At 50.1% G+C, this 26,332-nt stretch overlaps 2 protein-coding genes across 6 annotated transcripts in view; both read right to left on the reverse strand.

The window, feature by feature from the left end:
• The window catches only part of AGBL4 (ATP/GTP binding protein like 4), a 1,318,619-nt gene that overhangs the window by 199,298 nt on the left and 1,092,989 nt on the right, over nucleotides 1-26,332 (reverse strand). The window lies entirely within an intron of this gene.
• Nucleotides 16,751-26,332, reverse strand: part of BEND5 (BEN domain containing 5) — a 48,009-nt gene continuing 38,427 nt past the window's right edge. For 2 of the 5 annotated variants that reach the window (XM_032646383.1, XM_032646392.1), the window contains 2 exons: nucleotides 26,118-26,331; nucleotides 16,756-17,289 (listed from right to left, as the gene is read on the reverse strand). In XM_032646383.1, coding sequence (XP_032502274.1) covers nucleotides 17,132-17,289; nucleotides 26,118-26,331 — 372 coding nt within the window. In that variant the 3' untranslated portion in view covers nucleotides 16,756-17,131. The other 3 variants (XR_004351873.1, XM_032646363.1, XM_032646371.1) reach the window with 3 other exon arrangements.

Below are 26,332 nucleotides of genomic sequence, written 5' to 3' on the forward strand. Positions count from 1 at the left end.
AGGACGGGCCTGGCCCATCAACGGCATCCACAGAGTCTGTTGACTGGAGGATGGCCAAGGCTGGGGCCGCACTCCTGGGGGACTTGTGGGTGAGCAGAGATTAGCCAAGGAGAAGAGCCTTGATGTTCAGAGATTCCAGAAAAGGCTGCATGTTGGAGATTAGACTGGTTCAGGCCTTGAGTGACATCACAGCAAACTGGCTGATCACTCTGATGGCCTCTTGTGCCTCTGGGGACATTGTCAGTTCCTGTGTGTGAGTTTGTGGGCGCCAGCATCCCTGGTCTTACCATGAAACTCATTAACCTTTGCTATTTAAGGGAACCTGTCAGCTTACAGTCATGGAGATAAGTACCAGGCATCGTGGTGCCAAGAAGGCCTCATTTGACACCCTGTCTGTCCCCACTAATTAACAGGCTCAGAAGCAGAGAGATGGGTTCTCCAAGCAAGTGCTGCACTGCCTCAGTCCAGGGACAGGTACTCCCCGTGTTGAGCTCCTAGAATGTGCTCCCCAGCTCCCCCAGCCCCAAAGCAAGCAGTGCCTTCACCGGAAGTCACACGGCCCTGTATCTGGCATCCCTTTCTGGCCCCTCCCTGCCCCCCTCATCCCCACAGCTTCTGTTTCCTCTTGCCTGGACTCCTGAGCAGCCTCCTAAAGACCTCTCTGTCTCTAGTCCATCCTCCTCCAACGTTCCACACTGAAGCCAGAGCGAGGTTTCTAAAACCCAAGTTGGATGACGTGACTCCTTGCTGGAACCCTTTCCATGGCGCCCCAGGCCCTGGGATGTGGCCCCCCGCCTTGCTCTCCAGCCTCATCTTCCTGGACCACCTCTCTGTCCCCATCACACTCACCCCGGCCTCTGTCTATGCTCCTCCCTCACCTGTGAGCCTCTTCTGCCTCCTGCTTCTCTGAATCCTAAGTGCTCAGTCCACTGCAAGACTCCCTCCTGCCCTAGGGAGGTGACCTCCCCCTTCGCTGAGATTCTAGTAGCCTTCAGCTCACATACACTTCCCATACGCAGTCCTTCCTCCTTTCACTTGACAAATCTGTGTTGAGTGTGTGCTGCATGCCAGGCCCTGGGCGGGTTGCATCATATCCACTGTTGCCTCCAATCCTCAAAACTGCCCTGGGAGGCACAGGGGCTCTCAGGACCTGGCCCTTTCCTAACGTTTCCACTCCCACTCTTTGCTGCTTTTTGTGTCCATGGGCACAACCCCGCCCTCTCTGGGACTCCGTTTCCTCCTTAGCAAAATGAGGTCTGAATCTCCACCCTTGAGGTTGTTGAGTTGCTAATAATAGTAGCGGCAAGAGTAATAATAATGCAGAGCGCTGAGCACGTTCAACACAGTGCTTAACAGGCGTCCACTGCTCCGCCCCCGGCCATGGGTCAGAGCGGTTAAGGGCCCTGCCCAGCATCAGATCTGCCCCCAGAAAGCCCCTAGCGGCCGTTGGCGTCCCTGTCCACATCCAGCCTGGAGGAGGCGTACAAGACGAGAATATGCCAGGCACGTTCCAGGGAGGCACGCAGACGAGCCTGGCTGGAGCTCAGGGCCCGTGTTTAATAAAAGATTAATGAAATTGTCAAATTGACCTTGGCAGTGTCTGCTCAATCCAATTACGCGGCTGTGGCCCCCGTGAATGGGGTTAAAAGAGGAGCGCACGCGAGAGAGACGGCGCTGCCCAGGAAACCCTGGGGGCCAGCCTTTCCTGCAGCCGGGCCTGCCGCCCCCAGGGCCCACCAAAGACCCGCTGGCCACCGTCAGGGTGCCGTGTCCCCTTTTACTGGAGGAACAGCAGTGAGCACCCCGTCTCCAGCAGACGGGGTGTTGGCACTCTTGGCAGACGCTCGCATCCTGCTGTACCACGCTGTGCAGGGCACAGGCCACGTGGTGAGAAGACACAGTCACTGTCCTTGAGAAGGCCTTGGTCTGGTGGACGGGACAGACATGGAAACAAATGGAATTCACCAAATGTGAGCAGGATCCTGATAGATGGTAACCCAGGGAAGCCGCGCTTACACGGACCTAGCACTCGGTGAGTTTCCTGGAAGAGACGTCACCGGAGGTGAGAGGTGACCCAGGAGCCGACCCAGAAGAGACAGATGGGAAGAGTGCAAGGGGGAGTGCCGTCCTCAGGGAATAGCCAGGCGTCAGCCAGGAGGGCCGTGGAGGAGCGTTCTGCAAAGCAGCCGGGATGGTGGGGAAGCTTGTTCATGCTGGAGAGGGGCGGGAGAGGAGTGGGGTGGAGCGCAGGACAGGGGACGCACGGAGCAGCTCAGGGTGCCTGGAGAGGAGAGGCTGGTGGGTCACAAGATGAGGGGAACGGGGAGCTTCCCTGGGGGCAAAGCCTTTCAAGGAATGAGCCCCAAGCATCCCCTGTGTGTAGGGAAGCTCAGCCCTCTCTGGAAGGGTCCCGCAGAGCCTGGCTGGAGGGACCAATTTCAAGGTTCTGAGGAAGACCCTGTGGAACAGGCTGGGTGCAGAGCTGCTCCCACCTCTGCCTCTGCCAACAGCACTTAGTCCTGGGCCTAGGCCTGCCTGCCACGCCCTGTCTCCTCTGGGGCGTTTGCTGGGTTCTTCCAACTGAATGGCCCTTCTCAGTTTACTGAGCTTACTTGCACCCCTTCCGCAGCTATATCATCATTATAACACTGCAAGATAGACAGCATCATTATGCCCATTTTACAGTTGATGAAACTGAGGCTTAGGGAGAACAAAGGCCCCCACCCAAGTCTTGTTCACAATGTAAGTGAGACTCATGTCTATTTATCTGAACTAAAATCCTATGCTCATTCTATTACTACATGGAGATCTTTAAGGGAATGGAGGGCCCCTCACTAGACAGGCCATCACTTCACCAAAAGACAATCCTGCCAACTGCATTTCTGGGGCCCAGCGAGCTCTCCAAAACATGAGACCCACATTTGGATGGTGCTTTTCAACAATGTGATTCAGGTTCTGCCATGGATTCCTACTGGAATGAGTATTTCTCCATGGCCCCATCACAGCGCCCCAGGGAAGACAAATCCCCAGTCCCCTCCCAGTGGAGGACATCACTGCCCACCTGCTCAGCCAAGCCAGAAACAGGGGAGTCATCCTCATCTCCCCCTCCCCTCCGATCAACAGATCACAGTGGCTTAATCCCAAATCTATAGTTCCATTCTGACCTTCCCTGCCCATTCCTTCATTCCCGGAACCACTGCTTTGCTCTGGTCCCCACATTTCTTGCAGGGACCATCCGACCAGCCTCCTAACTCTTTTCCCAAATTCCGTGTCTCCCACTCCAGTTCATCACCTTCAATTCCACCAGAGTGGTCCTTCTGAAACACCAGTCTAACCATGTCACTCGCGGGCTCAGCACACTTCAGTGACTCCCTGTCGCGCCTGAAAGCAAAGTCCAGCTCGCTAAACAGGCATGTCAGGCCTGCAGGCCTGGGGGCCCTGGCCCCCCATCACCCCACAGCCTTGTCTCTCAGCAGGCCCCACTCAGACCCTGCACTTCAGACCCCAAGCTGGACCTCTTAAGGTGTTGAGAAACTACTAAGCTTTTTCAGTCCCTCATTCATTTACCCTCCCCATCCATTTATCCAACTTTGAGCCCCTATTATATGCTAGGCACTCTTCCAGTCATTGCTCTTGTGATGCCTCACCTTAGGACAATATTCAAACACATACATCAGGGTGGGAGAAAAAGCAGCAGAAGAAGACGTGAGAGTGCCCTGGGGTGGGGTGCGATGTGCTTGCTCTTCCAGACGGCGGTTGAGGAGAACACTTCTCATGAGGGAGACGGAGCAAAGATCTGAAGGAAGTGGGGGCAGCCATGTGGACATCTGCAGGGAGATGGGCCCAGGACTGCAGACCTTACCTCCCCAATCCTGTCTGCGTGGAACACCTTAGGCCACTCCTGGGCCCCAGCTCTCACCTGGGAGTCAGCGTACCAGTGACCTCCTCTAGGACGTGCAAGGACAAGTCAACCAGCCCTTGTTTTATGCCCCTACAGTACCTCACGTGGCTTCAGGCCCAGCTCTGTAACACTGAGGTGCTCAAGTTTTCTCTCTACCCTTCCCCTCATTCATTCATTCATTCATTTCTTGACTAAAGACTGCTTGAGTAGCCCCCAGGGGCCAGGCCCTGTGCCAGGACTTGGGATGCGTCTGTCACTCCCCTGTCAAATGTCCCAGGAGCTCCTGGGAGGCAGAGAGACACTGCTGCCCCACCTCATTATCCCCGTGCTAGCACAGCACCTGGCCCCAATGGCTTTGGTGAGTATTTGATGAGAGAATGAACATTTGAGGCCATTTCATTGAAATGCTTCAGCGTAAACTTGGAGACAGGCATTCCTCTAATCAAGAGTAATTTAATAGCCACAAATGCCTTTTAACACAGTGGGGAGGAAATAAAGAAGGTGTGCATGTTCCTTATTGCTGCAGGTAAAATAAATGGCATTTTTAATAATATGTCCCCATACAGCATACAGAACGTGGCCACGTGATGAAACAAATAAATATCTGGTGAAATTACGCATTGCAAAGCAGACTTTTTCCGGTCTTTTGGTTATTAAATGTAATCACTTTTGAGTCGTGCCCCTACTCTTCTTCCTAGAGGCAGGTACGCGGTTGATTAAAATGTGGGCCCCAGAGCACTTTCGCGGGGGAAGGTTGAGCTACGTCCCCAGAGGAGCTGCCATGGAGCAAGCGAACGGGATGATGGGGCCAAGGCAACTGCCACAATTTGCCTCACACTTGATGGACGTGTTTATCCCCAGACAGAGTGCACGCAGTCACGGGCGTATGGAAATCTTCCAATTAAGGCCAAGTCTAATTAGAGACGGCAGCTTCAAAATACAAAGGGACCTCTGAGTGGCAGCCACTCTGGTCGGCTCTGAAACGTGATTATCTCACTCCAGTCCCTGCCTCAGCCACCAGTGGACTGAATTACGGGAGGGGGCGGGGTTTGCATCTTGTAGCCATATGTGGATTCTCTGGGCACAGCTCTGCCTTCAGACCGTGGAGACACCTAGGTCCTTGGAGAAGAGCACCGGTTTTGGGATTTACCAGACTGGGATTTGAAATCTGACTCTGCCCATTATTACCACTCCGGCCTCAGCATCCTCGTCTTCCTAGTGGGAGTGGTGGCAACCGTCTCATAGGGCCATGGAAGGATCAAGTCAGGGTTTTGTGGAGATGCAGTTCAGGGAGGTCGTTCACCTAACTGGGTCACTTACACAGCCTTTGCTCCCAGCCCGTCCATGCTGGTGAGAGCGTGCTTGCCTGGGACCAGAGGTGAGAGCCTGGGAGGGCTGGGCTCTCACTACTGCATCCTTCATCCTTCACCCTTCACCCACAGGACCCAAGACAGGTTTCTTCGCAAGCTTTCTCTCCTCCAGTGCCTGACACTGCTCCAAGCAATCAATTTTATGTGTCCACGCGGGGTGGACACTGGGGATGAGCGGTTCCCCCTCAGCCCAGACAGTCCTCGCAAGAACAGACGGCCTGTGGGTCGGGGAGAAGGCACTGCGGGCAAGCCTTGTTAGACCCAGAGTCCTGGCCCGCGGCCAGCAGTGCTCCCTGAGCTTAGGCTGGGGTCAAGAGATGAATCAGAAACCAGGAAGTCACAGTCTACTCAGGAAGACAGACAGGAAGAGAGCACAGAAGTGTGTGATATCAGTTTACATTCCTACAATATTTTACAGTTGAAAACGCTTCGACTGAGCCCTTGTTTAATCCTCCCAAGAGCCTGTGAGGGGGGAGTTAATGCCAATCCCCACAGGACTCTGAGCTTCAGGCCAGCTCTGCCCTCCAGGTACACGGAAGCGGAGGTGTGTGTCGCGAACCCCACTCCCGTTACCCTCCCAGGCGAAACGTATGGAACCTTTTCGCTTTCTGCTTTTTTCTTTGGATGTCTTGTTTGTTTGTTTTAAATAGTTAAAACATTACAGAAGCCTCTTTTGCACTCTTCCCCATCCCCCAACCCTGATAAGCTGGGCTGTATCCTTCCTGCCCAAGTTTTCACACTGCGCCTGCACATCTGTCTGTCCGTAAAAAACCTATAGTATCCTTTGCATGTTTTAGGATTTTATGTACGTAGTCCCAAACTCTAAGTTTCACCCCACCACTTGCTTTTTGGACTGCACGTTATGCTTTGGAGGTTTATTTATGTGATACATGGAGATCTGGTTCCTTTCTGCTGTACGGTATTTCACTCTACGAAGAAAGTTAACATGCGTGTGTGTGTGTGTGTGTGTGGTGTGTGTGTGTGCGTGCACATGCATGCAATGTGTATAACTATCCTGCCGTTGGACATTTGCTTCCACACCTTCTATCATCCTGTGTCGCTTTACAAGGAAACCTCGCACAGGTAGGTGAACCTTGAACACGGCTAGACTCCAACCGGGGAGGAGGGACACTCCTCTTTGTCACACAGTGCAGGGTCTGGCACCCTGCTGGCTCTGTCAGTGCTGATTACTAGAAGGCACTGAGGTTGTGATGAAAGAACAGTGGACTTGGTCTCAGAAGGACCTGGGTTTGAATCTTGACCCTCTTACTTATTAGCTGTGGGACCCTGTGCAAAAATTCTAACCTTTCTGACCTGCAGTGTCCTTACCAGGAGAAATAAAGACCGTAACACCAACTCCCAAATGTTCCTGTTGCGATGATTAAATATATGAAGTCTTCAGTGTGGATCCTGACATACAGGAGGAGCTCAAGAAAGCTAATGGAAAGATCCCTGATCCCGGGCAGACAAAAGAGCACAGGAGAGGCATCAGCAGCCTCCTGGCAGCTGCCCTTCTCGCTCTGAAAAAGGAAGTCTAGGTCGAACGCCCAAGTTTAAAAACAAAAGAAAAAGGAAAAGAATGAAAGAGAAAGAGAAAGAAAGAAGACAAGCCACCTTAGAATCATAATTTGAAACCCAGGGAGCTACCTCCAAATCTGGCTGGGTTTCTACTCCATCTGTGCCTTTGATTGGCTGACACTGGAAAGCTGCGGAGGGTGTCTTTGGTCTTGGACCAGGTTCCCTGAAGGGCAGCCCCACCCTGCAGAGGCCACCTGCACTCCTGGGCCCTGTGGAAGGCAGCACCAGGCTGGGTTACAAAGGGTTAAATCTCTTCCTCCCCCAAAAGAGACTGGAGCCAACGAGGCTTTCTGCTTAAATGGCCTATAACCATCTCCCAAAGCTCCTTAGCTCAGAAAGTGTACAAGTCAGCAAAATGAAAATAATTTAAAGAGCCATTGGGAAGAAGAACTCCAGCTTCCCTGCTGCCCCCGCTGACAGCCTCTCAGTAGTGACTTGCGTTTTTCACATTCAGGGACAGAGTCTCCCCAGCCCCCCACCCCCGTTTCAGGAAAGGATGTATCACAGGCTGAGATCTGCTGCCTCCCAGGAGGGAGAGGCAGGGGGCGCAGGAGGTCTACGGGGATCTACCTCCACACCCGGAGTGCTTCGTGGTTTCCAAGCCCTGCCCTGGCCACGATGATGCTGCCAGGCCGTGGCAGCTTCAGAGTCTGGTGGAGCAGGGACCGTCACGCATGTATTATAACCAAGGACACGGAGGCTCATAGACAGGAAGTGCCAGACCCACCCTCAGCCCAGGCGAGTGGGATGCTCCTGGCTGAGTGCGCAGCCCTCCTTGCTTCTGTCACTCGGAGAGGTAGGACAGTACCTGTTAATGAGCACCTACTACGTGCCTGCCATGTGCGCAGCACTTTATGCAACAGCCCTAAAATGTTGACACTGTTATTCTTGTTCCACAGTTGATAAATCTGAGGACCCAGAGGTTGAGTAACTTGGCCAAGGTCATGCTACCGAAAAGCTGTGGAGGAATGTTCAAACCCGCAGTCTCATTTCACACCCACACTGTTTCCACGGTACCAAGGAAGTGCTTAGGGAAGACCTGGCACAGAGACAAGTACAGCCCTGCAATCTGCCCCCCACTCTCCCGACACGTTTCAACTCCCTGATCTGGGTCTGCCGCCCCTCCACGGGCTGAGTCCCCACAAGTGTCTGCACAGAGTGAGTTCAGGGCATGGGAGCTGCATGAAGACCCAGCTGCCCTGGGCACTCCCCATCTGGACGGCTGCAGGATGGTGCTTACAGCCTGGTTCCCACCTGGCAGTGGCAACCCTTAAGGAGGAAGGAGAGTGGGCACCTGACCCTCACCATCTCTCACCTGGGTTATTCCCAAAACCTCCTTGACTTTTCTCTCTCCCTCCAAACCCGCCACCACACTGCTGCCAGCATGATCCTTCGGCAGCTGTCCTTCATCCTCAGAGTCCAGCACCTCAGCCTGGGACCAAGGCCCTCCCAGGACCCTGCTCCTTCCTCCCCACCTCTCCAGCCTCCTCCCCAATACCAACTTCACCTCCACTCCTTGAAGCACCTACCTTCTTCCGCCTCTTGCCCCTTGTTCACAAGGACAGAAGACAGTTACACAGTGCTCACTATGTATCAGGTACAGTTCTAAGTACTTTATAGACATTAACTTAATGCTCATAGGAACCGACCCCTCCATTTTATGGAGGAGGGAACTGAAGCCCAAACCAATTAAATAACTTGCCCAAGGTTGCAGGGCTGGTAATCGGTAGATCCCGGGGTAAGACCCAGGCAGTGTGAGGTCCGATTCCTCAAATTTAACCTCTGCCAAACCTTTTTCTCCTTTCTTGACCTGGTGACAGTCTCTCCTGGGGGAACAGGACCAGGAAGGTCTCATGACACCCTCTGAAGGACTTTCTTCATCCCTCAAGTTCTTAAATCCCCAGGCCGAAAGAACTGCTTCGGTCCCTGGTTTCCCACACCTTTGGTCTTCTGGGGCCAGGATTCTAGGGAATTTCTTCAGCACTGGCCTCAGTGCTGGGCCCGGGACTCAGATGTGAACACACAGTGGCCCTGCCTTGGAGGGCTCACAGTGAGAAAGATGGACGCACAATGACAATATGGGCTGACAAGGCCAGCAGAGGGCAGGAGAGGGTGCCGCAGAGCAGGTGGAGGCGTCCCCACCCAGACCGTGGAAGGAGCACTGAAGACCTCCTGGAGGGAGGAGAAGGAGAAGGTCATGGAGCAGAGGTGCCCGGGAAGATCCACACAGAAGAAACAGTTTGTGTCCACGAGCGATCTCAGGTAGCACAAAGCATGGTCGTAAAGACACCAGGCATTGGAGGCACTCGGGCTTCCATGCCAGTCCCGGATCCTCCTGGTCATGGTGGTGCCATCTTGGGCCAGTGACTCAACCCCTTTAAATCAGTTTCCTCATCTGTGAAATGCGGATGGTCATAGTATCTGATTCACAGTGTTGTGTGAGAAATAAAATAATGACAGTGCCTAAAGCATAGTAAGTGCTCGATAAATACTAGTTAATTAAACAGATAGTGTCCATATCTATATCTCCCGCACCTAGCACACAGTAGGGGCTCCGCAAAGGGGTACAGAGATGAATTTACACGGTCCTGCTCTCACTTTGCTGACTGCCTCAGAGAAAGAGACAACTAAATAGAAATGACAACACAATGCTCTGAGCATTAAGATGCTGGGAAGGTTGGGACTGGCAGGGAAGGAAAGGAGGAGATTTGGAAAACCAGAGAAGGGAGGGACTCCTTCTGGGAAGAGGTGGAAACAGTTCCTTAGAGGAAATATTTGAGCCGAGTCTTCAAGACGGGGGAGGATAGGTTTTCTGTAGTTAACGACGACCCAGGCACGAATGAGTGCACATCTTGGAATAAAAGTGAGGCTCCAGGTAGACAGGACAGATTTAACGTCCCATACTTCTCACACTCCTTGGATACCTCCACACCCGTGGCAGGGGCCCTGGACAGGGCTTTATACTCCATGCTGATCTCAGCTTCCGGGGCACTCCGCTTCTCCCCTCCACACACTCAGTCTGCCTCCCTGCTCTACTTTGCCTTTTTTTCATGGCACTTATCGCTTTCTACAGTTTTCTTATTTATTACATTTACCATTTATCTTCCTACCCACCTCATCCCACTCCCACTAGAGTTTAAAGTCTTTGTCTTTACTAATACGTCTCAGACATTTAGACTAGTGACTGACACCTAGTCGACATTCAGATATTTGTGAAATGATTGAATGATTCCATAATTACTCATGGGGGAACTTCTGCATACAGATGTTGGTGAGGTTAGAATACTGAATCTCTCTCCCCGTTAGCTACTGAAATGGAAACATGCCCAGAGTACCAGATTGGATATGGCCAAAGGAGTGCATTCTGGAATGGTGGAAAGAGCACAGGGTTTCGAACCACCCTTTGGGTGTGACTCCCTGTTGGACCCGACCAGCAATGCCTGTTGGAGCGGTGGGCACAGACTAGAGATATTCAACTCGTTGAAGATGAATGGGGGGGAGACGGACCGACAGTCAAATCGTCTCCTCGTGGCCGTTCTCGTCCTTCTGACGTAAGCTCCAATGTTACATCTTAGAGGTCTTCCCTGATCACATCTAGATGGAGGAGTCCTAGTTACGAGACTAATCCAGCTCAGAGAAAGGAATTGGTAAAGAAAAGTGGGGTCTTTAGCGGAGGACCACACGGTTCTTTTCTTTTCACTGACCTAACCATTATTATTGGCAACTTGGTGAAGATACAAAAGATCATATTTCTATACTATAAAACTGGGAGGAAGTATATAGCACAGAATAAAATTCCATAAGGATCTCAAACATGCAAACATATGAATCGACAATTCACGTAGGAAGAAGTTGAAAAAGTACTTTTGTAGAGAAAGCTAATTTGCCAAACACTGGTGAAGTTGTGCAGAAATGGCACGTGCACGTCCACCTACCTAGAGACGTGGCTTGACCTTTCTGAGAGCAATATAACAAACATAGATATAACAACAACATGGAAAAGACTATAGAAATGTTCTTGCCCTTTAATTAGCTCACCCCTGGGAATTTAAGAAACAAACAACTATAAATGATCATGACAGCATTATCTCTAATAGCAAGAAACTGGAGACAATAAAATGTACAGTGAGGAGATGAGAAGGTAATCATGACCCAGTGTCAGGAAGGGCACTGAAATGGCAGCTACACAAACCAGGCAGCAGAGGGGGAAATGTTTGCCATATGATGTTAAATGAACAAGGCAGGATCACGGGAGGCTGGCCAACTGCTGTGAACAAAGAAGTACTGCCCTGGACAGACAGGAGGGGCTCCCAGGAGTGAATGTGTTGTTGGGCTTGGTTCTTGGGATTATGGCTCGATTTCTTTTTCGGCTTTGGCTTTCCTCAAATTTTGTTTTGTATTTTAAACACAAATGGAAAAGAAGATCTCAACCAGCTGGAATGTTGGGCCGAAACCAATAAGATGGAATTGGGATGCATGCAAAATCCACTATTTTGTTTAAGAAATACATTTAAGAACACACAATTGAGGTGGGGGGGGGGTATAAATAGCTGCTAAAGTGAATAAGGAAGGAAAAAGGGAACAAAGACAACCACATTTACTGCAGCCCGCAACTGGGATAGTGAGGGCTGTAGGTCTGGTACCGCGGGAGGTAAGTGTGGTTACATTAACAACTGCATAACGGACAAGGTGACTGGGGCTAGAAGATTTAGGAACTTGCCCAATTTCCTCTAGTCTAATAAATAATGAAGTCAGGATTTGAATTTGGTGTGAGTTCCTCTGTCATCAAAATCTATGCTCGTTCTCTTGCAACACAGTGAACTAAAGGGGTAAGTATTGTGTTAGCCAAAAAAGGGAGCAGGGCAGTATTTGGCGACCATAAGCTCAACGTGAGACAGTTGTATCGCTCAAGATGCTAATTCAAGTTTAGGGCACTCTAATAGAGATATGCCATCCAGGAGCAAGAGATGACAACCTGCTCTAGTTAGTACTGGTCAGACCCTTCCTAGAGCAGTGTCCAGTCCTGAACCCTACTTTCTAGTGGCGCACCCATAAAACAGCAACCAGGATGGTCAGAGTTCTTAGGATTAGGGAACTAAGAGATGTTGAATGCCTAGGTGCTTTACTCACGTTATCTCGTATAGCTCTATATACAACCCTGTGAGATAGGTATTATATTCCCACTTTTAAAATGAGAAAACTAAAGCCAAGAGAGATTGAGAACTTCTTCAAGGTCACGTACTAATAAGTGGCAGTCAAGGTTTGAACACAGGGCTGTCTAAATCCAGAGTCCTCACTCTTCCCTGCACTGCCTCTCCCACGTGAGAGATGGCAGAACAGAATTTGAGCTACTGATTAGTCTGTGAAGAGACATGATTGCCACCTTCAACTCTGCAAAGGGCTATAAGCAGAAGCATTTTGCCTGACTTCAGAGGAGAGAACTTGAGTGACCTCAGAAGTCTCAGGGAAGTCGATTTTTAGCTCAGCAGAAGAACTTCTCAGTGATGAAAATAATTGGATGTGCCCTTGGGTAGGAAGGTGAATTCTCCACGCCTGGAAGAGTTCCAGCATGGTCCAGAAAAGCATTTGCTTTCAGTGGAGAGGAGATCTGAGTGGAGGACCTCGAAGTTCACTTTGACCCTTCGGTTCGATGAGCCTATGAAGCTGTTTGGCAGAAACTGATTCATCTCTTCAGCAGAAGTGATGAAAAGACCTGTTGGTATGTCTATTTGCAGATGTAAAAGTAAAAATATGCCCAAGGTAAACAAACACATTGGTCCAGAGAAAACTATATACAGAAAATGAAATGAATTCTGCTGGAAATACTTACAGGTTAAGCGTTTATTTTGTGTAAACAAGAAACCAAACTCTGGAGAGACGTGCAGTCTCAGAAGTAATCAAAGAAAATATAATGAGGTAACAATTTTCACCTGTTAGGTTGGCAAAATAATTAAAACACAGTCACGCCCATTATATGTATCAAGAATGATAAAAGTGGTACTCTTTTTGACCCAGGTAAAACGAACCTAAGAAACTGATAGAAAATATAAAGGGGGAAAAAAAATTGTGCACACAAAAATCTTCATAGATGTTTAATTTATAAACGACCTAAAGATTCAAGGAAGGGCAATGGACCGGCTAGGTGGCAGGGTAGGGGCTGAGGTGAGCGAGGGTAGCTGGAAGGTCGGGAGTGGACCTAGTCAGAGCGCACAGGGAAAAGCTCATGAGCACTGCGCGCTGTGGGATGAGCACAGGGTGTCTGGAGGGCCAAAGGCAGGTTTGAAGGCCAAGGTCACAGTGTAAGAGGTCAGAGCAGGTCAGAGACAGGATAGGCGCACACACAGGTGAGGACCGAGTGGGCGTGGGGAGAGGAGAGGAGAGAGGAAAACCACCTGTAACACTGGCGGCCATTTATCCACTCTCCCTGGGTCACTTTAATTACGTGCCAGACCCAAGTGTGCGGAGAGAGCTTCCGTGAACTGGCAGCCCTGTGGGTTAGCCCCACAGCCGACCAGGTGGTTTACCCAACTGTAGCTTGATGCCCATTCACTGGGGGGATGTTCGAATTGATGGCTATAAATTTCATGGAGCAACAGGGCAATATGTTAAAAAGAAAGGGAAGGATGCAAACCTGATGATATGCTATGACCACAGGTATGTAAAATACGCATTTACGCTCTTAAATGAAGGACTAGAAGAGATACATCACAATGCTTGCAGCTGTGCAATTTGGAATATTTCCCTTATTTTTCCAAAAATTTCTATAAAGTGGTTTTCATTTCTTTATAATTCCCAAAAAGGTCATAATTTAGAAATGCATCTAAGAAACGCATGGGCACACAACAGTCACTAACAACACACTTTCCTCAGCTAGAAAATAAAAACAAACCACACCTTTCTGTTTGGTCTGGCCACAGAGAACTTGTGGCCGGGGCTTCGGTAAACAGGGCCCAAACCTCATCATTTCAGGCTCTGCCAATCCAGGATTGACTGTCTTGTCCTCCACAACTCACTGGCCTGTCAGAGGAAGTGAGAGAAAGAATCTAAGTGTAAAAGTGAAGGGAAAATCATTGGCACCCACACCGAGTCACCTTCTGCATCGTGTCCAACTAAACAGCATCTGGTGAGCATGAGAGAGTAACTCTAAACAAGGTTTTAGGGCAGATCCTCAGCCACTTATAAGAGGAAACTGAGTCTCAATTTCAAATATTGTCATGCACTGTAGAAAGAGCATGCCTCTTTACTTAGGAAACACTCTTGTCCCTTTGTTAAAACAGGACTTCTAACGCTGTCTACTAGACTGGTGTTATTCAAAACTGGCACTTGTGTTAAAACACGTGTTCCCAGCTCTGTCCCAGCCCTACTGAATCCAGCACCCTAAACCAAAGCCCAGGAATCTGTATTTTAAGTACCTCAGCAAATTCTCAAGACTGGGCGAGTTTGGGAAACTCCCTACTACACAAAATGAACTTCAGTTTTGTGTATGTATTTGAATGTAATAAAACTGTGGATCCTCATAAATGGTACTATTATTCCCCATCCTTTCAAATGGCTTGAATTAATGACACTGATTTCCATTGACTGATTACTTAAGTTGGGACTCTCCGAAATATGCCCTGAGATTACACGGCTAGATTCTCAGCCCAGACCATAATATTCCACTCAGTTTTCGAGGGAAGAGGTAAAAGGACAGATTTTGCACAGACCTGGATTCTGACCCAGCTCCACTGCTGACAACTCTGGGACCTTGGCCAAGAAGTTACTTAACCTTTTCTGAGCTCATTTCCTCATTTGTGTGGGTGTAAGAATGGTGGCCCTGCCCTCACATAACAGTCACAGGGCACCAGGTACACAACAGGTGCTCAAAAAGTCTCAGTCTAACTAGGGTGTAAAAACACCTGCCCCCTCCCCTGCCGCGATTCCCCATTAGAAACAGCTCTTATGTCCTTCCTTGTCAAATCTACTTTTGATTTCATGCTGCCTTGCAAGTGAAGGACAGCTAACATCTGCATGGCTCTTTGAGACTTATGGAGCTCTTTTCCCAGCTATTACCTGGACTCCTCTCCACAATAACCCTGACTTAGGGATCACTGTCTCCACTTTAGAAGAAACGAGCTCCAGAGTGGTCAAGTGACCTCCCCAGAAGCGGTAAAATCACAATCAGATCCCACAATCTTTCACAACCCGTTCTGTCCCTGATGTATGTGTCATATATTACACGAAGCACTTTCACATCATAGCCATTTTTTTTTTTTTTTTTTTTTTTGGCGGTACGCGGGCCTCTCACTGTTGTGGCCTCTCCCGTTGCGGAGCACAGGCCGGACGCGCAGGCTCAGCGGCCGTGGCTCACGGGCCCAGCCACTCCGCGGCATGTGGGATCTTCCCGGACCGGGGCACAAACCCGCGTCCCCTGCATCGGCAGGCGGACTCTCAACCACTGCACCACCAGGGAAGCCCTGTCAGAGCCTTTTTAAGCAGGTATTTCGATGACTATTTTCCCTTCCAACCTAAAAGCACCTATAAAGCAGGTATCATATCTTATTAGTCTTTGTAGGGAAATGGAGCCTCTGGGTGTTTATCTTCACCGTGCTTAGGAAGGAAATGGGATGAGTTCAAATCATGTATACTCTTTCCCAGCCTCTCATGCATTCACACTGCTCATGCCCAAGCTGCTCCCCTGCCATTAAAATGAACACATCCTAATAACAAGAATCTACTGAACACAAGTGTCACAAACTTTACTTACCTAATGAACTAACTTTCGTTAAACACTCAGAAAAGTCCTGGCACATATTAAGTATCTGTTATTGTTATTACTATTTAATTATCCACATAGCCTGTGAGGTGTGCATAATTTTCCTCATTGTACTGGTAAAGACTCTGGGAAGTTAAGTGATCGGTCCAAGATCACACCACTAGTCTGTGGAGAACTGGGAAAATACCATAAAAGGAAGTTCATACCTATGCATCCTATTAGCAAGCATATAATATTTCAGATTACAAAGAATTATTTTATGTACTAAAATAAAATTCCTCAAAGAGGTAGCCACCTCCACTACTCACCCTAGTGACCCTGAGCTTTTGCTTATAGACCACCAGTAATCTAATGGTTTAGTGGATAAACCATTAGAGAAACCAGAGGCCAAAGTTTTCCAACCAATGCCTAAAAGCCAATAACCAGAAATGAAGAAAATAATGACTACCAACATTTATTGAGCACTTATATATAGTGCTCTATAACTTATAGCAACTCTGCAACGTTGCAATTCCGCAAAGTAGATATTATCTCCTTTTTACGGAACAGAAAATTGAAACTCAAGAGGTTACGCTAAGCCCAAGGCAAGCAGTGGCGCCAGGTTTGGAACCCAAACTGCTCAGCCCCAAACCCTTGCCATTTCCAACATACTACACTGACTTCATAGGCATTACAGAAAGGAAAGTGTTAATCAACAGGAAGATTAAATGTGGTCTGCCTGATTGGGCACCAGGCACTTCAGAGACGCAGCTACTGAACGAGATAAAAATTATGCAACTTGAAAGATCATTTGAGATACAAGATAGGATGAACGAACCGACACCAGGTGACGTTGCCCCTGACTTTCTGAAGGTAACCCTGAACCACATCTAACATTACCACCCCCTGACACTCCTTTACAAAGATTGACTCAAATTATCAGGAAAGCTGAATCTCAGATCACCTTGAGTGACAGGTCCTAGATCTGTCCTTTGAGGTAAGAGAAAGTAATCTGCTTCGAGACAGCCCTTCAGATCTGTAGACAGTAATCACATCCCTTATGAATTTTCTCTCCTTCAGCCTGAATGTTCCGCCTCTCAAAGGACACTGGTCACCTCCACTGTACACTTAATATCCATCATTAAATAAATGAGGCTAATGATTGTCTACAGCAACGAATTAATGAAGCTTTATTATAGAACAAAATAGAGGAACAAAGATAGAAGTCCTTGAATGGTAAAAATATCAGCTCAAATTCTTGGCCAAGTGATAGGTAACTCAGAGACACTTTATCCGCCTCCGAAAAGACAGCGCTTTCACCATCCCCAGAACAACACTGGCGCCAGGATGCTGCCTGAGTCTCAGCAAATCCATCCGCCTTCTTGGAGTGGGAAGTCCAAGTTCAGAACAAGGCGCTGACCTCAGAACCCTACTGGCTCCCCGCCCACACACCACCACGCATGGTGGGGTCTGATCTGGACAACACCATTGCCCGCAAATCACACGCCACACAAGGAAAACGAGAAGGCTTTATGAAAAATCCAAAGTTTATTGCAAATTATATTTTGCTTCCCTTCGTTCTTCATTTTTACAGGATTTATTGATATCCATGATTTTTTCACAGATGTACTTGTTGACTTTGGAGAGTCTCTGTGCAATTTCAGTTTCATCCACAGTTTCTTGTGCTATTCTGTCGTACAAACACTCTAGACAGGGAAAAGAAACAAGAAGGCCAAGGATTAATGGTACATTCGAGTGCATATCTTTAAGGGGGAGAAAGGAAAATATGCCTCCTGACATACTTCCGAAGTACCAACTCACATATCTGGCATGGCTGTATTTTAAACTTTTCAACACAAGAGTAGATATACACTGTAGATTTATACTTTAAAGATAATGATACAACACCTATGTGTCCATGCCCCTGCTTAACAGGACAGCATTGCTGGTCCCTCTGAAGCCCCTAAATGCCCTTCCCCAGCACCATCCTCACCAGAGGTAACCACTCTCCTCAATGTTTGCTTTTCTTTTCGTGTTTACACATATGCATACATCCTTAAATAACATGTTGCTACTTTTCCCATTTTTAACTTTTTACAAGTGTATCCATACTCTGTACGTCCATCTGACTTTTCTTTTTTCATTCAACATTCCAGTTCTGAGAGTCACCCACGCTGAAGCGTACGTACAGCTGCAGGTCATTCACTTTCACTGATGAGTCGTGCTCTGCTGTCTGCCTAGTCCACAGTCGGCTGACCCACTTGATTGTCCATGGATACTTGGATGGCTTCCCCTGTTCTGCAGTAACAGGCACCCTGAGCCGTGTCTCTTGGGGCAAACATGCAGGAAGTGCTCAGTCCGGGCCTAGGCTGGAACTGCCCAGCGTTAGGGTGCGTGCCTACTACGCTTTACCAGGTGATACCTGGGAAACTGTTTTCCACAATGGCTGTGCCGCCTGGCACCCCTAACAGCAGTGTGTGCAAGGACTGCCTGCCCCATAGCTCCAACAGCACTCCAGGTCAGATTATTAAGGTTCTGACAACCTGGCGGGCGTGAAGTGGTACCTCACTGAGGTGCTTACTAATGAGGCTGAGGATGGCCACTTTTACTGACTCTGCCGTTTGCTGTGATGAAGCAAGGAGTGAGCCTCAGACAGGACCTGACTGAAGCTGGACTTTGGCCTACTTCCTAGCATGGGGACCTGAGGCGAATCATTGCCTTAGATTCCTCACCTCATAAAACAAGGATAACAAACCACACATGATCCTTTGTAAGGCTGCCATGAGGGATGTGAAACAAACGTTTTGCAAGCCTTCTTCAAGCTATAAGGAGCACTACCCCTGTCTGAGGCTATTAGTTATTTTATGTATATGCCACTGTCCGTTCCCAGGGCCTAGCACAGCGCCTGGCACAGGGGCAAGATTCAGTAAGTGTATGTTGAATGAATGAATGAATGCTTTTCTTGGGAAACCTGAGGGGACATAATAATTCTGGACATAAGGGGACTAGGGGTGTAGGTGGGGAATGTACCACTGGGGTATGTAATCGTGGGCAAGATTTTTAACTTTGTGGAACCTGAGCCTCCCCACCTATAAAACAGGAGTGACAAGCTGGTCTCGAGGAACTGCCACGCAGGATAAACAAAGTCTCGTGTACCAGGCCAGTGCACAGCAGGCAATGCTGTTAGTGACGCAGAACATCAGCACTGGGGAGGGATCACGGAGACGGCCTTGTGCTACAACCCCTCCACTCACACGGGACATGGCTGAGGCCTGGAGAGAGGAGGTAACGATCCCCTGCGGCCTCCACTCTGAGCCCCCCCGGGCACGTGGCCAGCCCGCCCACTGTTGCCGTCTGGGCTGCAGGTGCATGTGCTATATGCTCTCTTTCTTTGGGGCACCATCTCCTCCCTGCGGATCAGGCTTTGCACAGAGAAGCCTTTGAAAGCTTTTAGCTGACCTTCACTACTTCCTGGCTGCTTCCAACCGGACTAATCTGCACTTTGTCTTGTGTTGGCTCTTCCACAGGGAATGAGATGAGAAGGTCCTACCTCTGCTGACTCCACCTGCATCTCCCAACCCACTCCAGGCTATCCCACAAATCAGTCTTTGCTCACCTCCTCCCAGATTACCGATTACCCTGGTCTCATGTCTCATCCTTCACCTGCCTAAACCCCACCCATTCTTCCAGATTCAACCTGCTTGGAACCTACCAGGTTGAGTCGGGAGACCCCATTCTGCCTATACCCTCAGTGCTTCCATACTCGCCTGGGTTTTTCCTCTATCAAAGCCCTGATCACAGTCTCATAGAACTGTGACCACGCTGTCTCACCTACAGACCCGAACACGGGGTCCCTCCCCAGCCCAGGGCCAGGGGGACGCCGACACTTGCAGTGACACTGCTGGAAGCTCAACCAAATGAGGAAGACACCCTGTGCAGAGGACTGTTTCCAAGTTGAGGGGTTCGAATCTGGCTCTAACCCTAGTTGCTGTGCCACCTCGAGTGGGAACCTCTCTGGGTCTCAGTCTTCCTGTCTGAAAGCAGGATGTCAAATCCAATCATCTAAGAAGATTCTTCCAGCTCTAGGTCTCTAGTTCTCTGAAAGGTAACAGGGTGGGTAAAGAGGCAAAGGAGAGAGAAGGGGGCAGGGGAGTGGGTGTGATGGCCCTGAGCGGCCCCGGCATGAGCTGGAGAGAAGGCAGGAAGAGAAAGGTACAGATGGAGGAAGGTTTTCAGAGGCGCCCACAGAATCCCAATCATGCTCGTTTCCTGAGGGTAAGAGCACTGAGCGGCCCCTGAGCTTGATTAAAAGGCTTTCGTTAGACTCCAGATATTAATCACCTGAAGATGCCAGGAATGCCTCCCTCTGCAAGGGAGCATTTGAGATTATTGCTTAATTAACAAGGTTTATAACAGCGCTAATGGGTCCTATTAAAAAAGTTATAAAAATTAACCAGAACTCAACGCCGTGGCTCATTTGAAAATTCAGACACTCTGCAAAAGGTCACTTGAGGGGCCTCCCGGGTGGCGCAGTGGTTGGGAGTCCGCCTGCCGATGCAGGGGACATGGGTTCGTGCCCCGGTCCGGGGGGATCCCGCGTGCCGCGGAGCGGCTGGGCCCCTGAGCCATGGCCGCTGGGCCTGCGCGTCCGGGGCCTGTGCTCCGCAACAGGAGAGGCCACAGCAGTGAGAGGCCCGCGTACCACCAAAAAAATAAATAAATAAATAAAATAAAAAATAAATGGCTTCCTGGGTGGTGCAGTGGTTGGGAGTCCGCCTGCCAATGCAGGAGACATGGGTTCGTGCCCCGGTCCGGGAAGATCCCACATGCCGCGGAGCAGCTGGGCCCGTCAGCCATTGCCGCTGCGCCTGCGCGTCCGGAGCCTGTGCTCCGCGGCGGGGGAGGCCGCAGCGGTGAGAGGCCCGCGTACCGCAAAAAAAAAAAAAAAAAAAAAAAAAAGGGTCATTTGACCTTAATAAGGCTTAACTGCCATTCTGGAGCTTGTCATTAAGGCGAGATTCTCCTCCAGCCCTCCTGCTTTCGTCTTTCTAAAGCAGTGTCAGCGTTCACCACATCCCTCTTCTACACGGTAAGGAGTGACTTTAAAACCACAGAGAGGAGAAAGTTCTCACCAACCCTGTGAGCACCAAGGCTTTTGTCATTTTGATATGGCAAATGCGAGTAAATGTGGTAAAATCATACAAAATAAATACAAACAATCTCAATCCAGCAGACAGCTTGCATGGGAAGAACCAGTCAAATGCCGTCTGGACGAGCTCAAATAATTAGCCTAAAAATGGGGAGTGTATGGTGCAATGGGAGACAGGCTTCAAACCTGCCTGCCTAGTAAAGAAAACAACAAATCAACACTGTATTTTGGTAAGACAAGAAAGCCCTGGAGACAATGGGAAGCCTGAAAGCCCAGTTCGGCTCAGCTCTGATCTAACCCGCTGTATGACCTTGGGCAAGTCGATTTCCTTCTCACTCATCGGCATGGCAAGTAGTTATGGGCTCTAAAGGGTTGCTTGACCCGGCACCTGGGAGGCAAAGATACAGAAAGAAGAGAACAGAGGTAGGCACGGGGTGCTCTGGGACATACAACAGAAGGATCCCCCCACCCTGAGAGGCCAGGGAAGGCTTCCTGAAGGACAGTTCTCCTAAGCACACCTGGGTGGTGAGTAGCAGCTAGCCAGGCAGAGCAGCACGCGTGTCGGGTGGGCAGTCTGATCTATGTTCCAGGTGCCAGGAATAGCATTTACAAATTCCCTAATGTGAGAGGGGACAAGGCTTGTTGGAATACAGCAGTTCATTATGGTCAGAACTTAGTGAACAAGGGGAATATTGCTGAAAAGTAAGCTGGAGCTAGAGCCAGGGGACAGATTATGAAGGCGCTTTTACGACACGTTAAGAAGCTTACCCTTCAATAATGGGCACCAGGGACTGGCTGTGACGGGGTGGTGGTAACAGGATCATACTGGGTTTCTGAAAGATCACTCTGGTTACAAATGGAGAGAAGAGTCTGGCAGCTGCTGGAGTAAGGCAGGGGAGAGGTGATGTGGCCTGGACTACGTGAGGCGCGATGGGTATGGAGAGAAGTGGACGGTTTAAAAGGTATTTGGGGCAGAACAGATGGAGAGCGGGCACGTGGAAGAGTCAGCAATGAGGCCTCTCTGGGTCCCTGGCAGGTGGTGCCATTTATCAAGGCAGGGAACACAGAGGGACAGAAGGCTTTGGGGAGAAGGAAGAAGAGAGAGCAGTGAGCGGTGCAGATGTGCCAGCGTCACGTGGACATCCAGGAGGAGGTGACCAGTGGGCACCTGGATGTATGGGTCGGGAACGTGGAAGTGTGAGCTGAGGTCAAATATAGATTTGGGAATCAGTCTCTGATTCAACAAATATTTATTGAACACTGACTATATGCTGGCCCTGAGCAAGACGCTCATAAATCTGATGTTCTAACGGAGGCGGGGAAAGAGACAACCATCAAGCAAATAAACAAGCAAAGAAGAAGTGCTCCACAGGGACTTTAGGGAGGGTGATGTGACAGAGAGCAATGGAAGGGCTACTTCATCAGCCGGGGCGGTCGGGGACGGCCTCTCTGAATGACAAGGAGGCAGGATGTGCAGACCAGAGGAAGGGCACTGCTGGCAGTGGGGACAGGAGGGGGCCGGGAGAAGGCCTCAGTGGTTAGAGCACAGTGGAAACGGGAAGTGTGGTGTGAGATGAGGCCGGGGGAGTCACCAGAGGCCAGATCACCAGGCAGCAGCCAAGACGCCAGGAGTGTGGATTTCAACCCAGGGCCGTGAGCACGCCAAGGGCAATGGGGACGGCGGGAGTGAGAGCAGCGGAGGGCAGCGTTGCAGAGTGAGAGAGAAGCGGGCTGGAGACAGAGGCGAGGGCAGCAGGAGGGGAGCCCACAGGGGGGATGCGAAGCCACAGGCAGGAGGAGACCTCAGCATGCAGGAGGGTTTCTCAGTAAAGGAGGAGGGATCAGGTCAAACAGCCGGGGAGGAGGTAGAGGCGGAGCCACGGGGAAGCCTGGCAAGGACAGAGTTAAGCAGAGGGCTGGGAGCCGATGCCAGATGGCAGGGGCGTTCCCAGTGCACACGGGCAGTGAATGCAGACAACTCTTTCAGGAAACCTGGATGTGAAAAGGAACGGAGAGACACGGCGGCAGCTGGGTGATGGAAGTGATGTCTAGGGAGTGTTTTGTTTGCTTCTGTAAGAAATGAGTGATCAAAGTATATTTAAATGGTGCCGGGAAGGACCCAGTTGAGCGGGAGAGACAAGGTACTTAGGAAGGCAGGTGGGCTGTGATCCAGTTGGAGAGAACGGCCAGTCCCAAATAAGAGAAGGAAACATGAGGCAGAAGACGGGGGATCCAGTGAAGTTTGTAGATAGGGTGGTTCGAAGCTGTGGGATTTCTTTTTCTTTTCTCTGTGAAGGAAGAGACATGGTCATCTTTTGAAAAAGAGAGAGCTGTGGACTACCATGTTCTGGAAGGGTAGAGAAGGTTTAAAAAGGGCTTAGAAAATGGAGGAGTGGATCAGTGAGGGAAACTTGGAGGGCCTGGCCTATGGGCCTGAAGACAGTGAGCCTGTAATAGCCCCAAGCCACACAGCTGAGGTATTTTCTTCTAGAATGTTCCTTAGTATTGGAGACCAGATTAGCTGCAAATGACATCATCTGAACGGGGTCCAAAGAACATACAAATGTCTACAGGTCCACCGGGCAGCCAGCACAACGACCGTGAATCCTGCCTTTACACATGGACACACCAAGCATCTACCTGGTACTGGCACTGCGCTGGGCCTGGGGAAACAAAAATAAACATAAGAGAACCAGGGTGAGCTCAAAGTTAAAGCAAAGCAGAGTTGGGGCTCAACCCCAGGCTTTCGATACCTGGTTCCAATTTCTACTCCCCATCACCCTGCGCTGGGAGCAGACAGGAGGGGGCCTGGAAGCTGCAAAGCACTGAACAATCGTGAGCTTCAATGATGTGACCATCACGAGGTCGTGTCGGCTCCATGGGGGCAGCTCACTTGTCAACAAAGAATGGAAACTTCTTCTCACACCTCAAACATAACTATTCCAAGCTACCATCCAAGCAGCCCTCTTAACTGTCGTAAGAGGTGAGTGTTCAGCTGAAGACACTGCGACATGGAAGGAAAGTAGTTCGCAAGAAACAGTGTGAAGAGTCAGTCAGGGGGTCAGCTTGCAGGTCTCAGTGTGGCACTTGTTCAGCCCTCGGCGACTGAGCTCCCACTGTGTGCCAGGACCTGTGCGAGAGGCAAGGAAGACGTGGAGGTGAGTCCGACAGTCAGACCCGTGCCTGAGGCAGACACACAGCAGATGATTTTATGCCACGGCGTGACAACGGGAGGGCAGCCGGTCACTGGAAGGCACCTGGGACCTGCTGAGTCACAGCCCAACAAGTGTAACAGAATTAGAGGTCAGCCACCTCTCAGGTAGGCAGGGCTGTGTCCCCAGGAAGGACGCTTTCTCAGGGCGACCTCCCAAACTAGGCTCCACCTTTTCAGACAGTGGGCAGACTAAAGGTTACCTCCGCTCGTCTAAAAATAAGTGTCTGCCTAAATCAGGTCATCGTGAATCGGCCGGCAACGGGGGCAGCTGTGCTACGGAACAAGCCCCAGACCAGAGTCAGTGGGGGTGGGCTTAAATCCAGGCTCTGAAACCCTGTAGCTGGACTTCTGGCTGGTCACCTAATCCCTCTGTGTCCTTACACCTCGACCTCCAAAATACACCCTAAATCTGGCCATTTTTCTCTGTTTCCACTGCTCTAACCGTAGTCCATGGCACCATCGTGCCTCCCCGAGACCACTGCATCAGCCTCCTAACTGACCTCCCATTCGGTCACTCCCACTGAAGACCTCCACTACCTTTCTCCTGCAGGTAGGGTAAATCCAAGCCGATCACCGTGGCCTTCACGGCCCTAAAAGACCGTCTCTCGCCCACCGGCCTGATCTCAGTATCCCCTCACTCATGACTCTGCAGTGCCCCAGGGCTGCTTCACCCCTTGAGCATGCAGGCCTTTGAACCCGCTCTTTATTCTGCCTGCTTCACCACCCCTCAGACCTGCACAGGGCTGACCTCTACATCGCGCTCCCAGCTTGAATGCACCGCTTCAGGCAGGTCTTCTCCACCCACCCCAGCCAACACAGCTACTGTATGGCTCGATGAGGCTTCACGGCCTGTCATCAGTACCTGAAATTATCTGATTTGTTCATGGACATACTTGCTGTCTGCCCCAGAACTTGGCACGTGGCCTGTTCAAAATGTACATGCTGACTGAGTCTTACTTTCTTCATCAAAACATGGCAGTTGGACACTTAAGAGACTAGTGGTTAGGAGCACAGCTTCTGAAGCCAGCCCTCCTGGCTCGGACTCCTGGCTCTACCCCTAAAGCTGTGCGATCTGGGCAAGTTACTTCACATCTCTGTGTCCAGTTTCTGCAACTAAAACAGGGATAATACTGGCAGCCAACAGAAGGAGTGTTATGTGTTATGAAGATTAAATGAGTTAATATATATAAAAGAATTTTTAACACAGAATCATAGAAAAAACAGAACCTGAAACGTAGTGATCGCTCAGAATAATTAGCAATTACTATATTCTCTCTGCTCCCATGTACTTTCCTGCCTGTCTCCATAATTTGTATTATCTGTACCGTAACTAGCTGTTCTCGTGTCCATCTTCCCCATGTGACTGTAAGCACCTTGCAGATGGAGACTGTGTCTTATCCCCCTTTGTGTCCTCCATACCCAGTAGAGAGCCTGGCAAAGAATAAGGGCTTCGTGAATGGATGGAGAGTGGGCGGGAGAGATAGAGGAAAGGAAGAAGGAAGAGGGAAGAGAGGGGAGGAAGGAAGAAAGGAAGGCAGGAGGGAAGGAAAATCAGAGTCCAGGCCAGTGCCCTATCTTTACAAACGACTCCCTGTCTCTCTGCCTTCCCTCCAACCCCTCCCAAACCCCAGAAAAGAAGCTGAATCCAGTGACCCTCAGCTGGTCTTCACCTCACTACGTGCTCCAGGCACGATGCTAGGACGCCCCCAGAACTGGTCCCCTAGCCTCCACCTTCAGGCTGTCTACACAGCAGCACTCCTTTCCCAACCCGACGCCTTTGTTCCAGATGCTTCTGCCTCCCGAGTACCTCTCTTTACACATCTGCATCTCCAGGTCTGACGGATCCTTCAAGGCCCAATCCAGTGACCCCCTTCCCAGGAACCCTTCCCTGATTTTCTGGCTAGGGGTTTCCTCCCCTCCTGAGAAGCCCCCCTCTGTCCCTCTCGCATGCTAGCTCCTTGAACTGTACTTGTGTCCACAGCTCATTTGCCCTGTTAAATGTGAGCTCTTCTGGGACCAGGTCCACATCTGCTCCTGTGTCCCCATGCCCAGCCCGGGGCCTGGCATGGAGAAGCTTCAGTAGGTGTCTGTTGAACTGAAATGTGCCCGACACATTCCTGACAGAGTAAAGGGCGATGCCTCAGCCACTGCGTTTCCAGTGCGGGACCCACCTCTGACGATGCTTAGTTTGTGAGGCGAGAGGGGTGGCTTAGGGACTGCATCTTTCTTTTTTTTTGTGGCAACTCCTGTGACGCTTCTGTTCTTCAGAACATCTGTTCCCCAAATCATGACTGCCAAGTTCTTTGTGTACTTGGAATCTCCTTGGGTTACTTGTAGCTGGTGCCATTTCTCCTCATCAACCCAAATCCCGCTTCCCAGATGGACC

This window comes from Phocoena sinus, chromosome 1 (assembly GCF_008692025.1).
Source record: "Phocoena sinus isolate mPhoSin1 chromosome 1, mPhoSin1.pri, whole genome shotgun sequence".
Classification (NCBI taxonomy): domain Eukaryota; kingdom Metazoa; phylum Chordata; class Mammalia; order Artiodactyla; family Phocoenidae; genus Phocoena; species Phocoena sinus.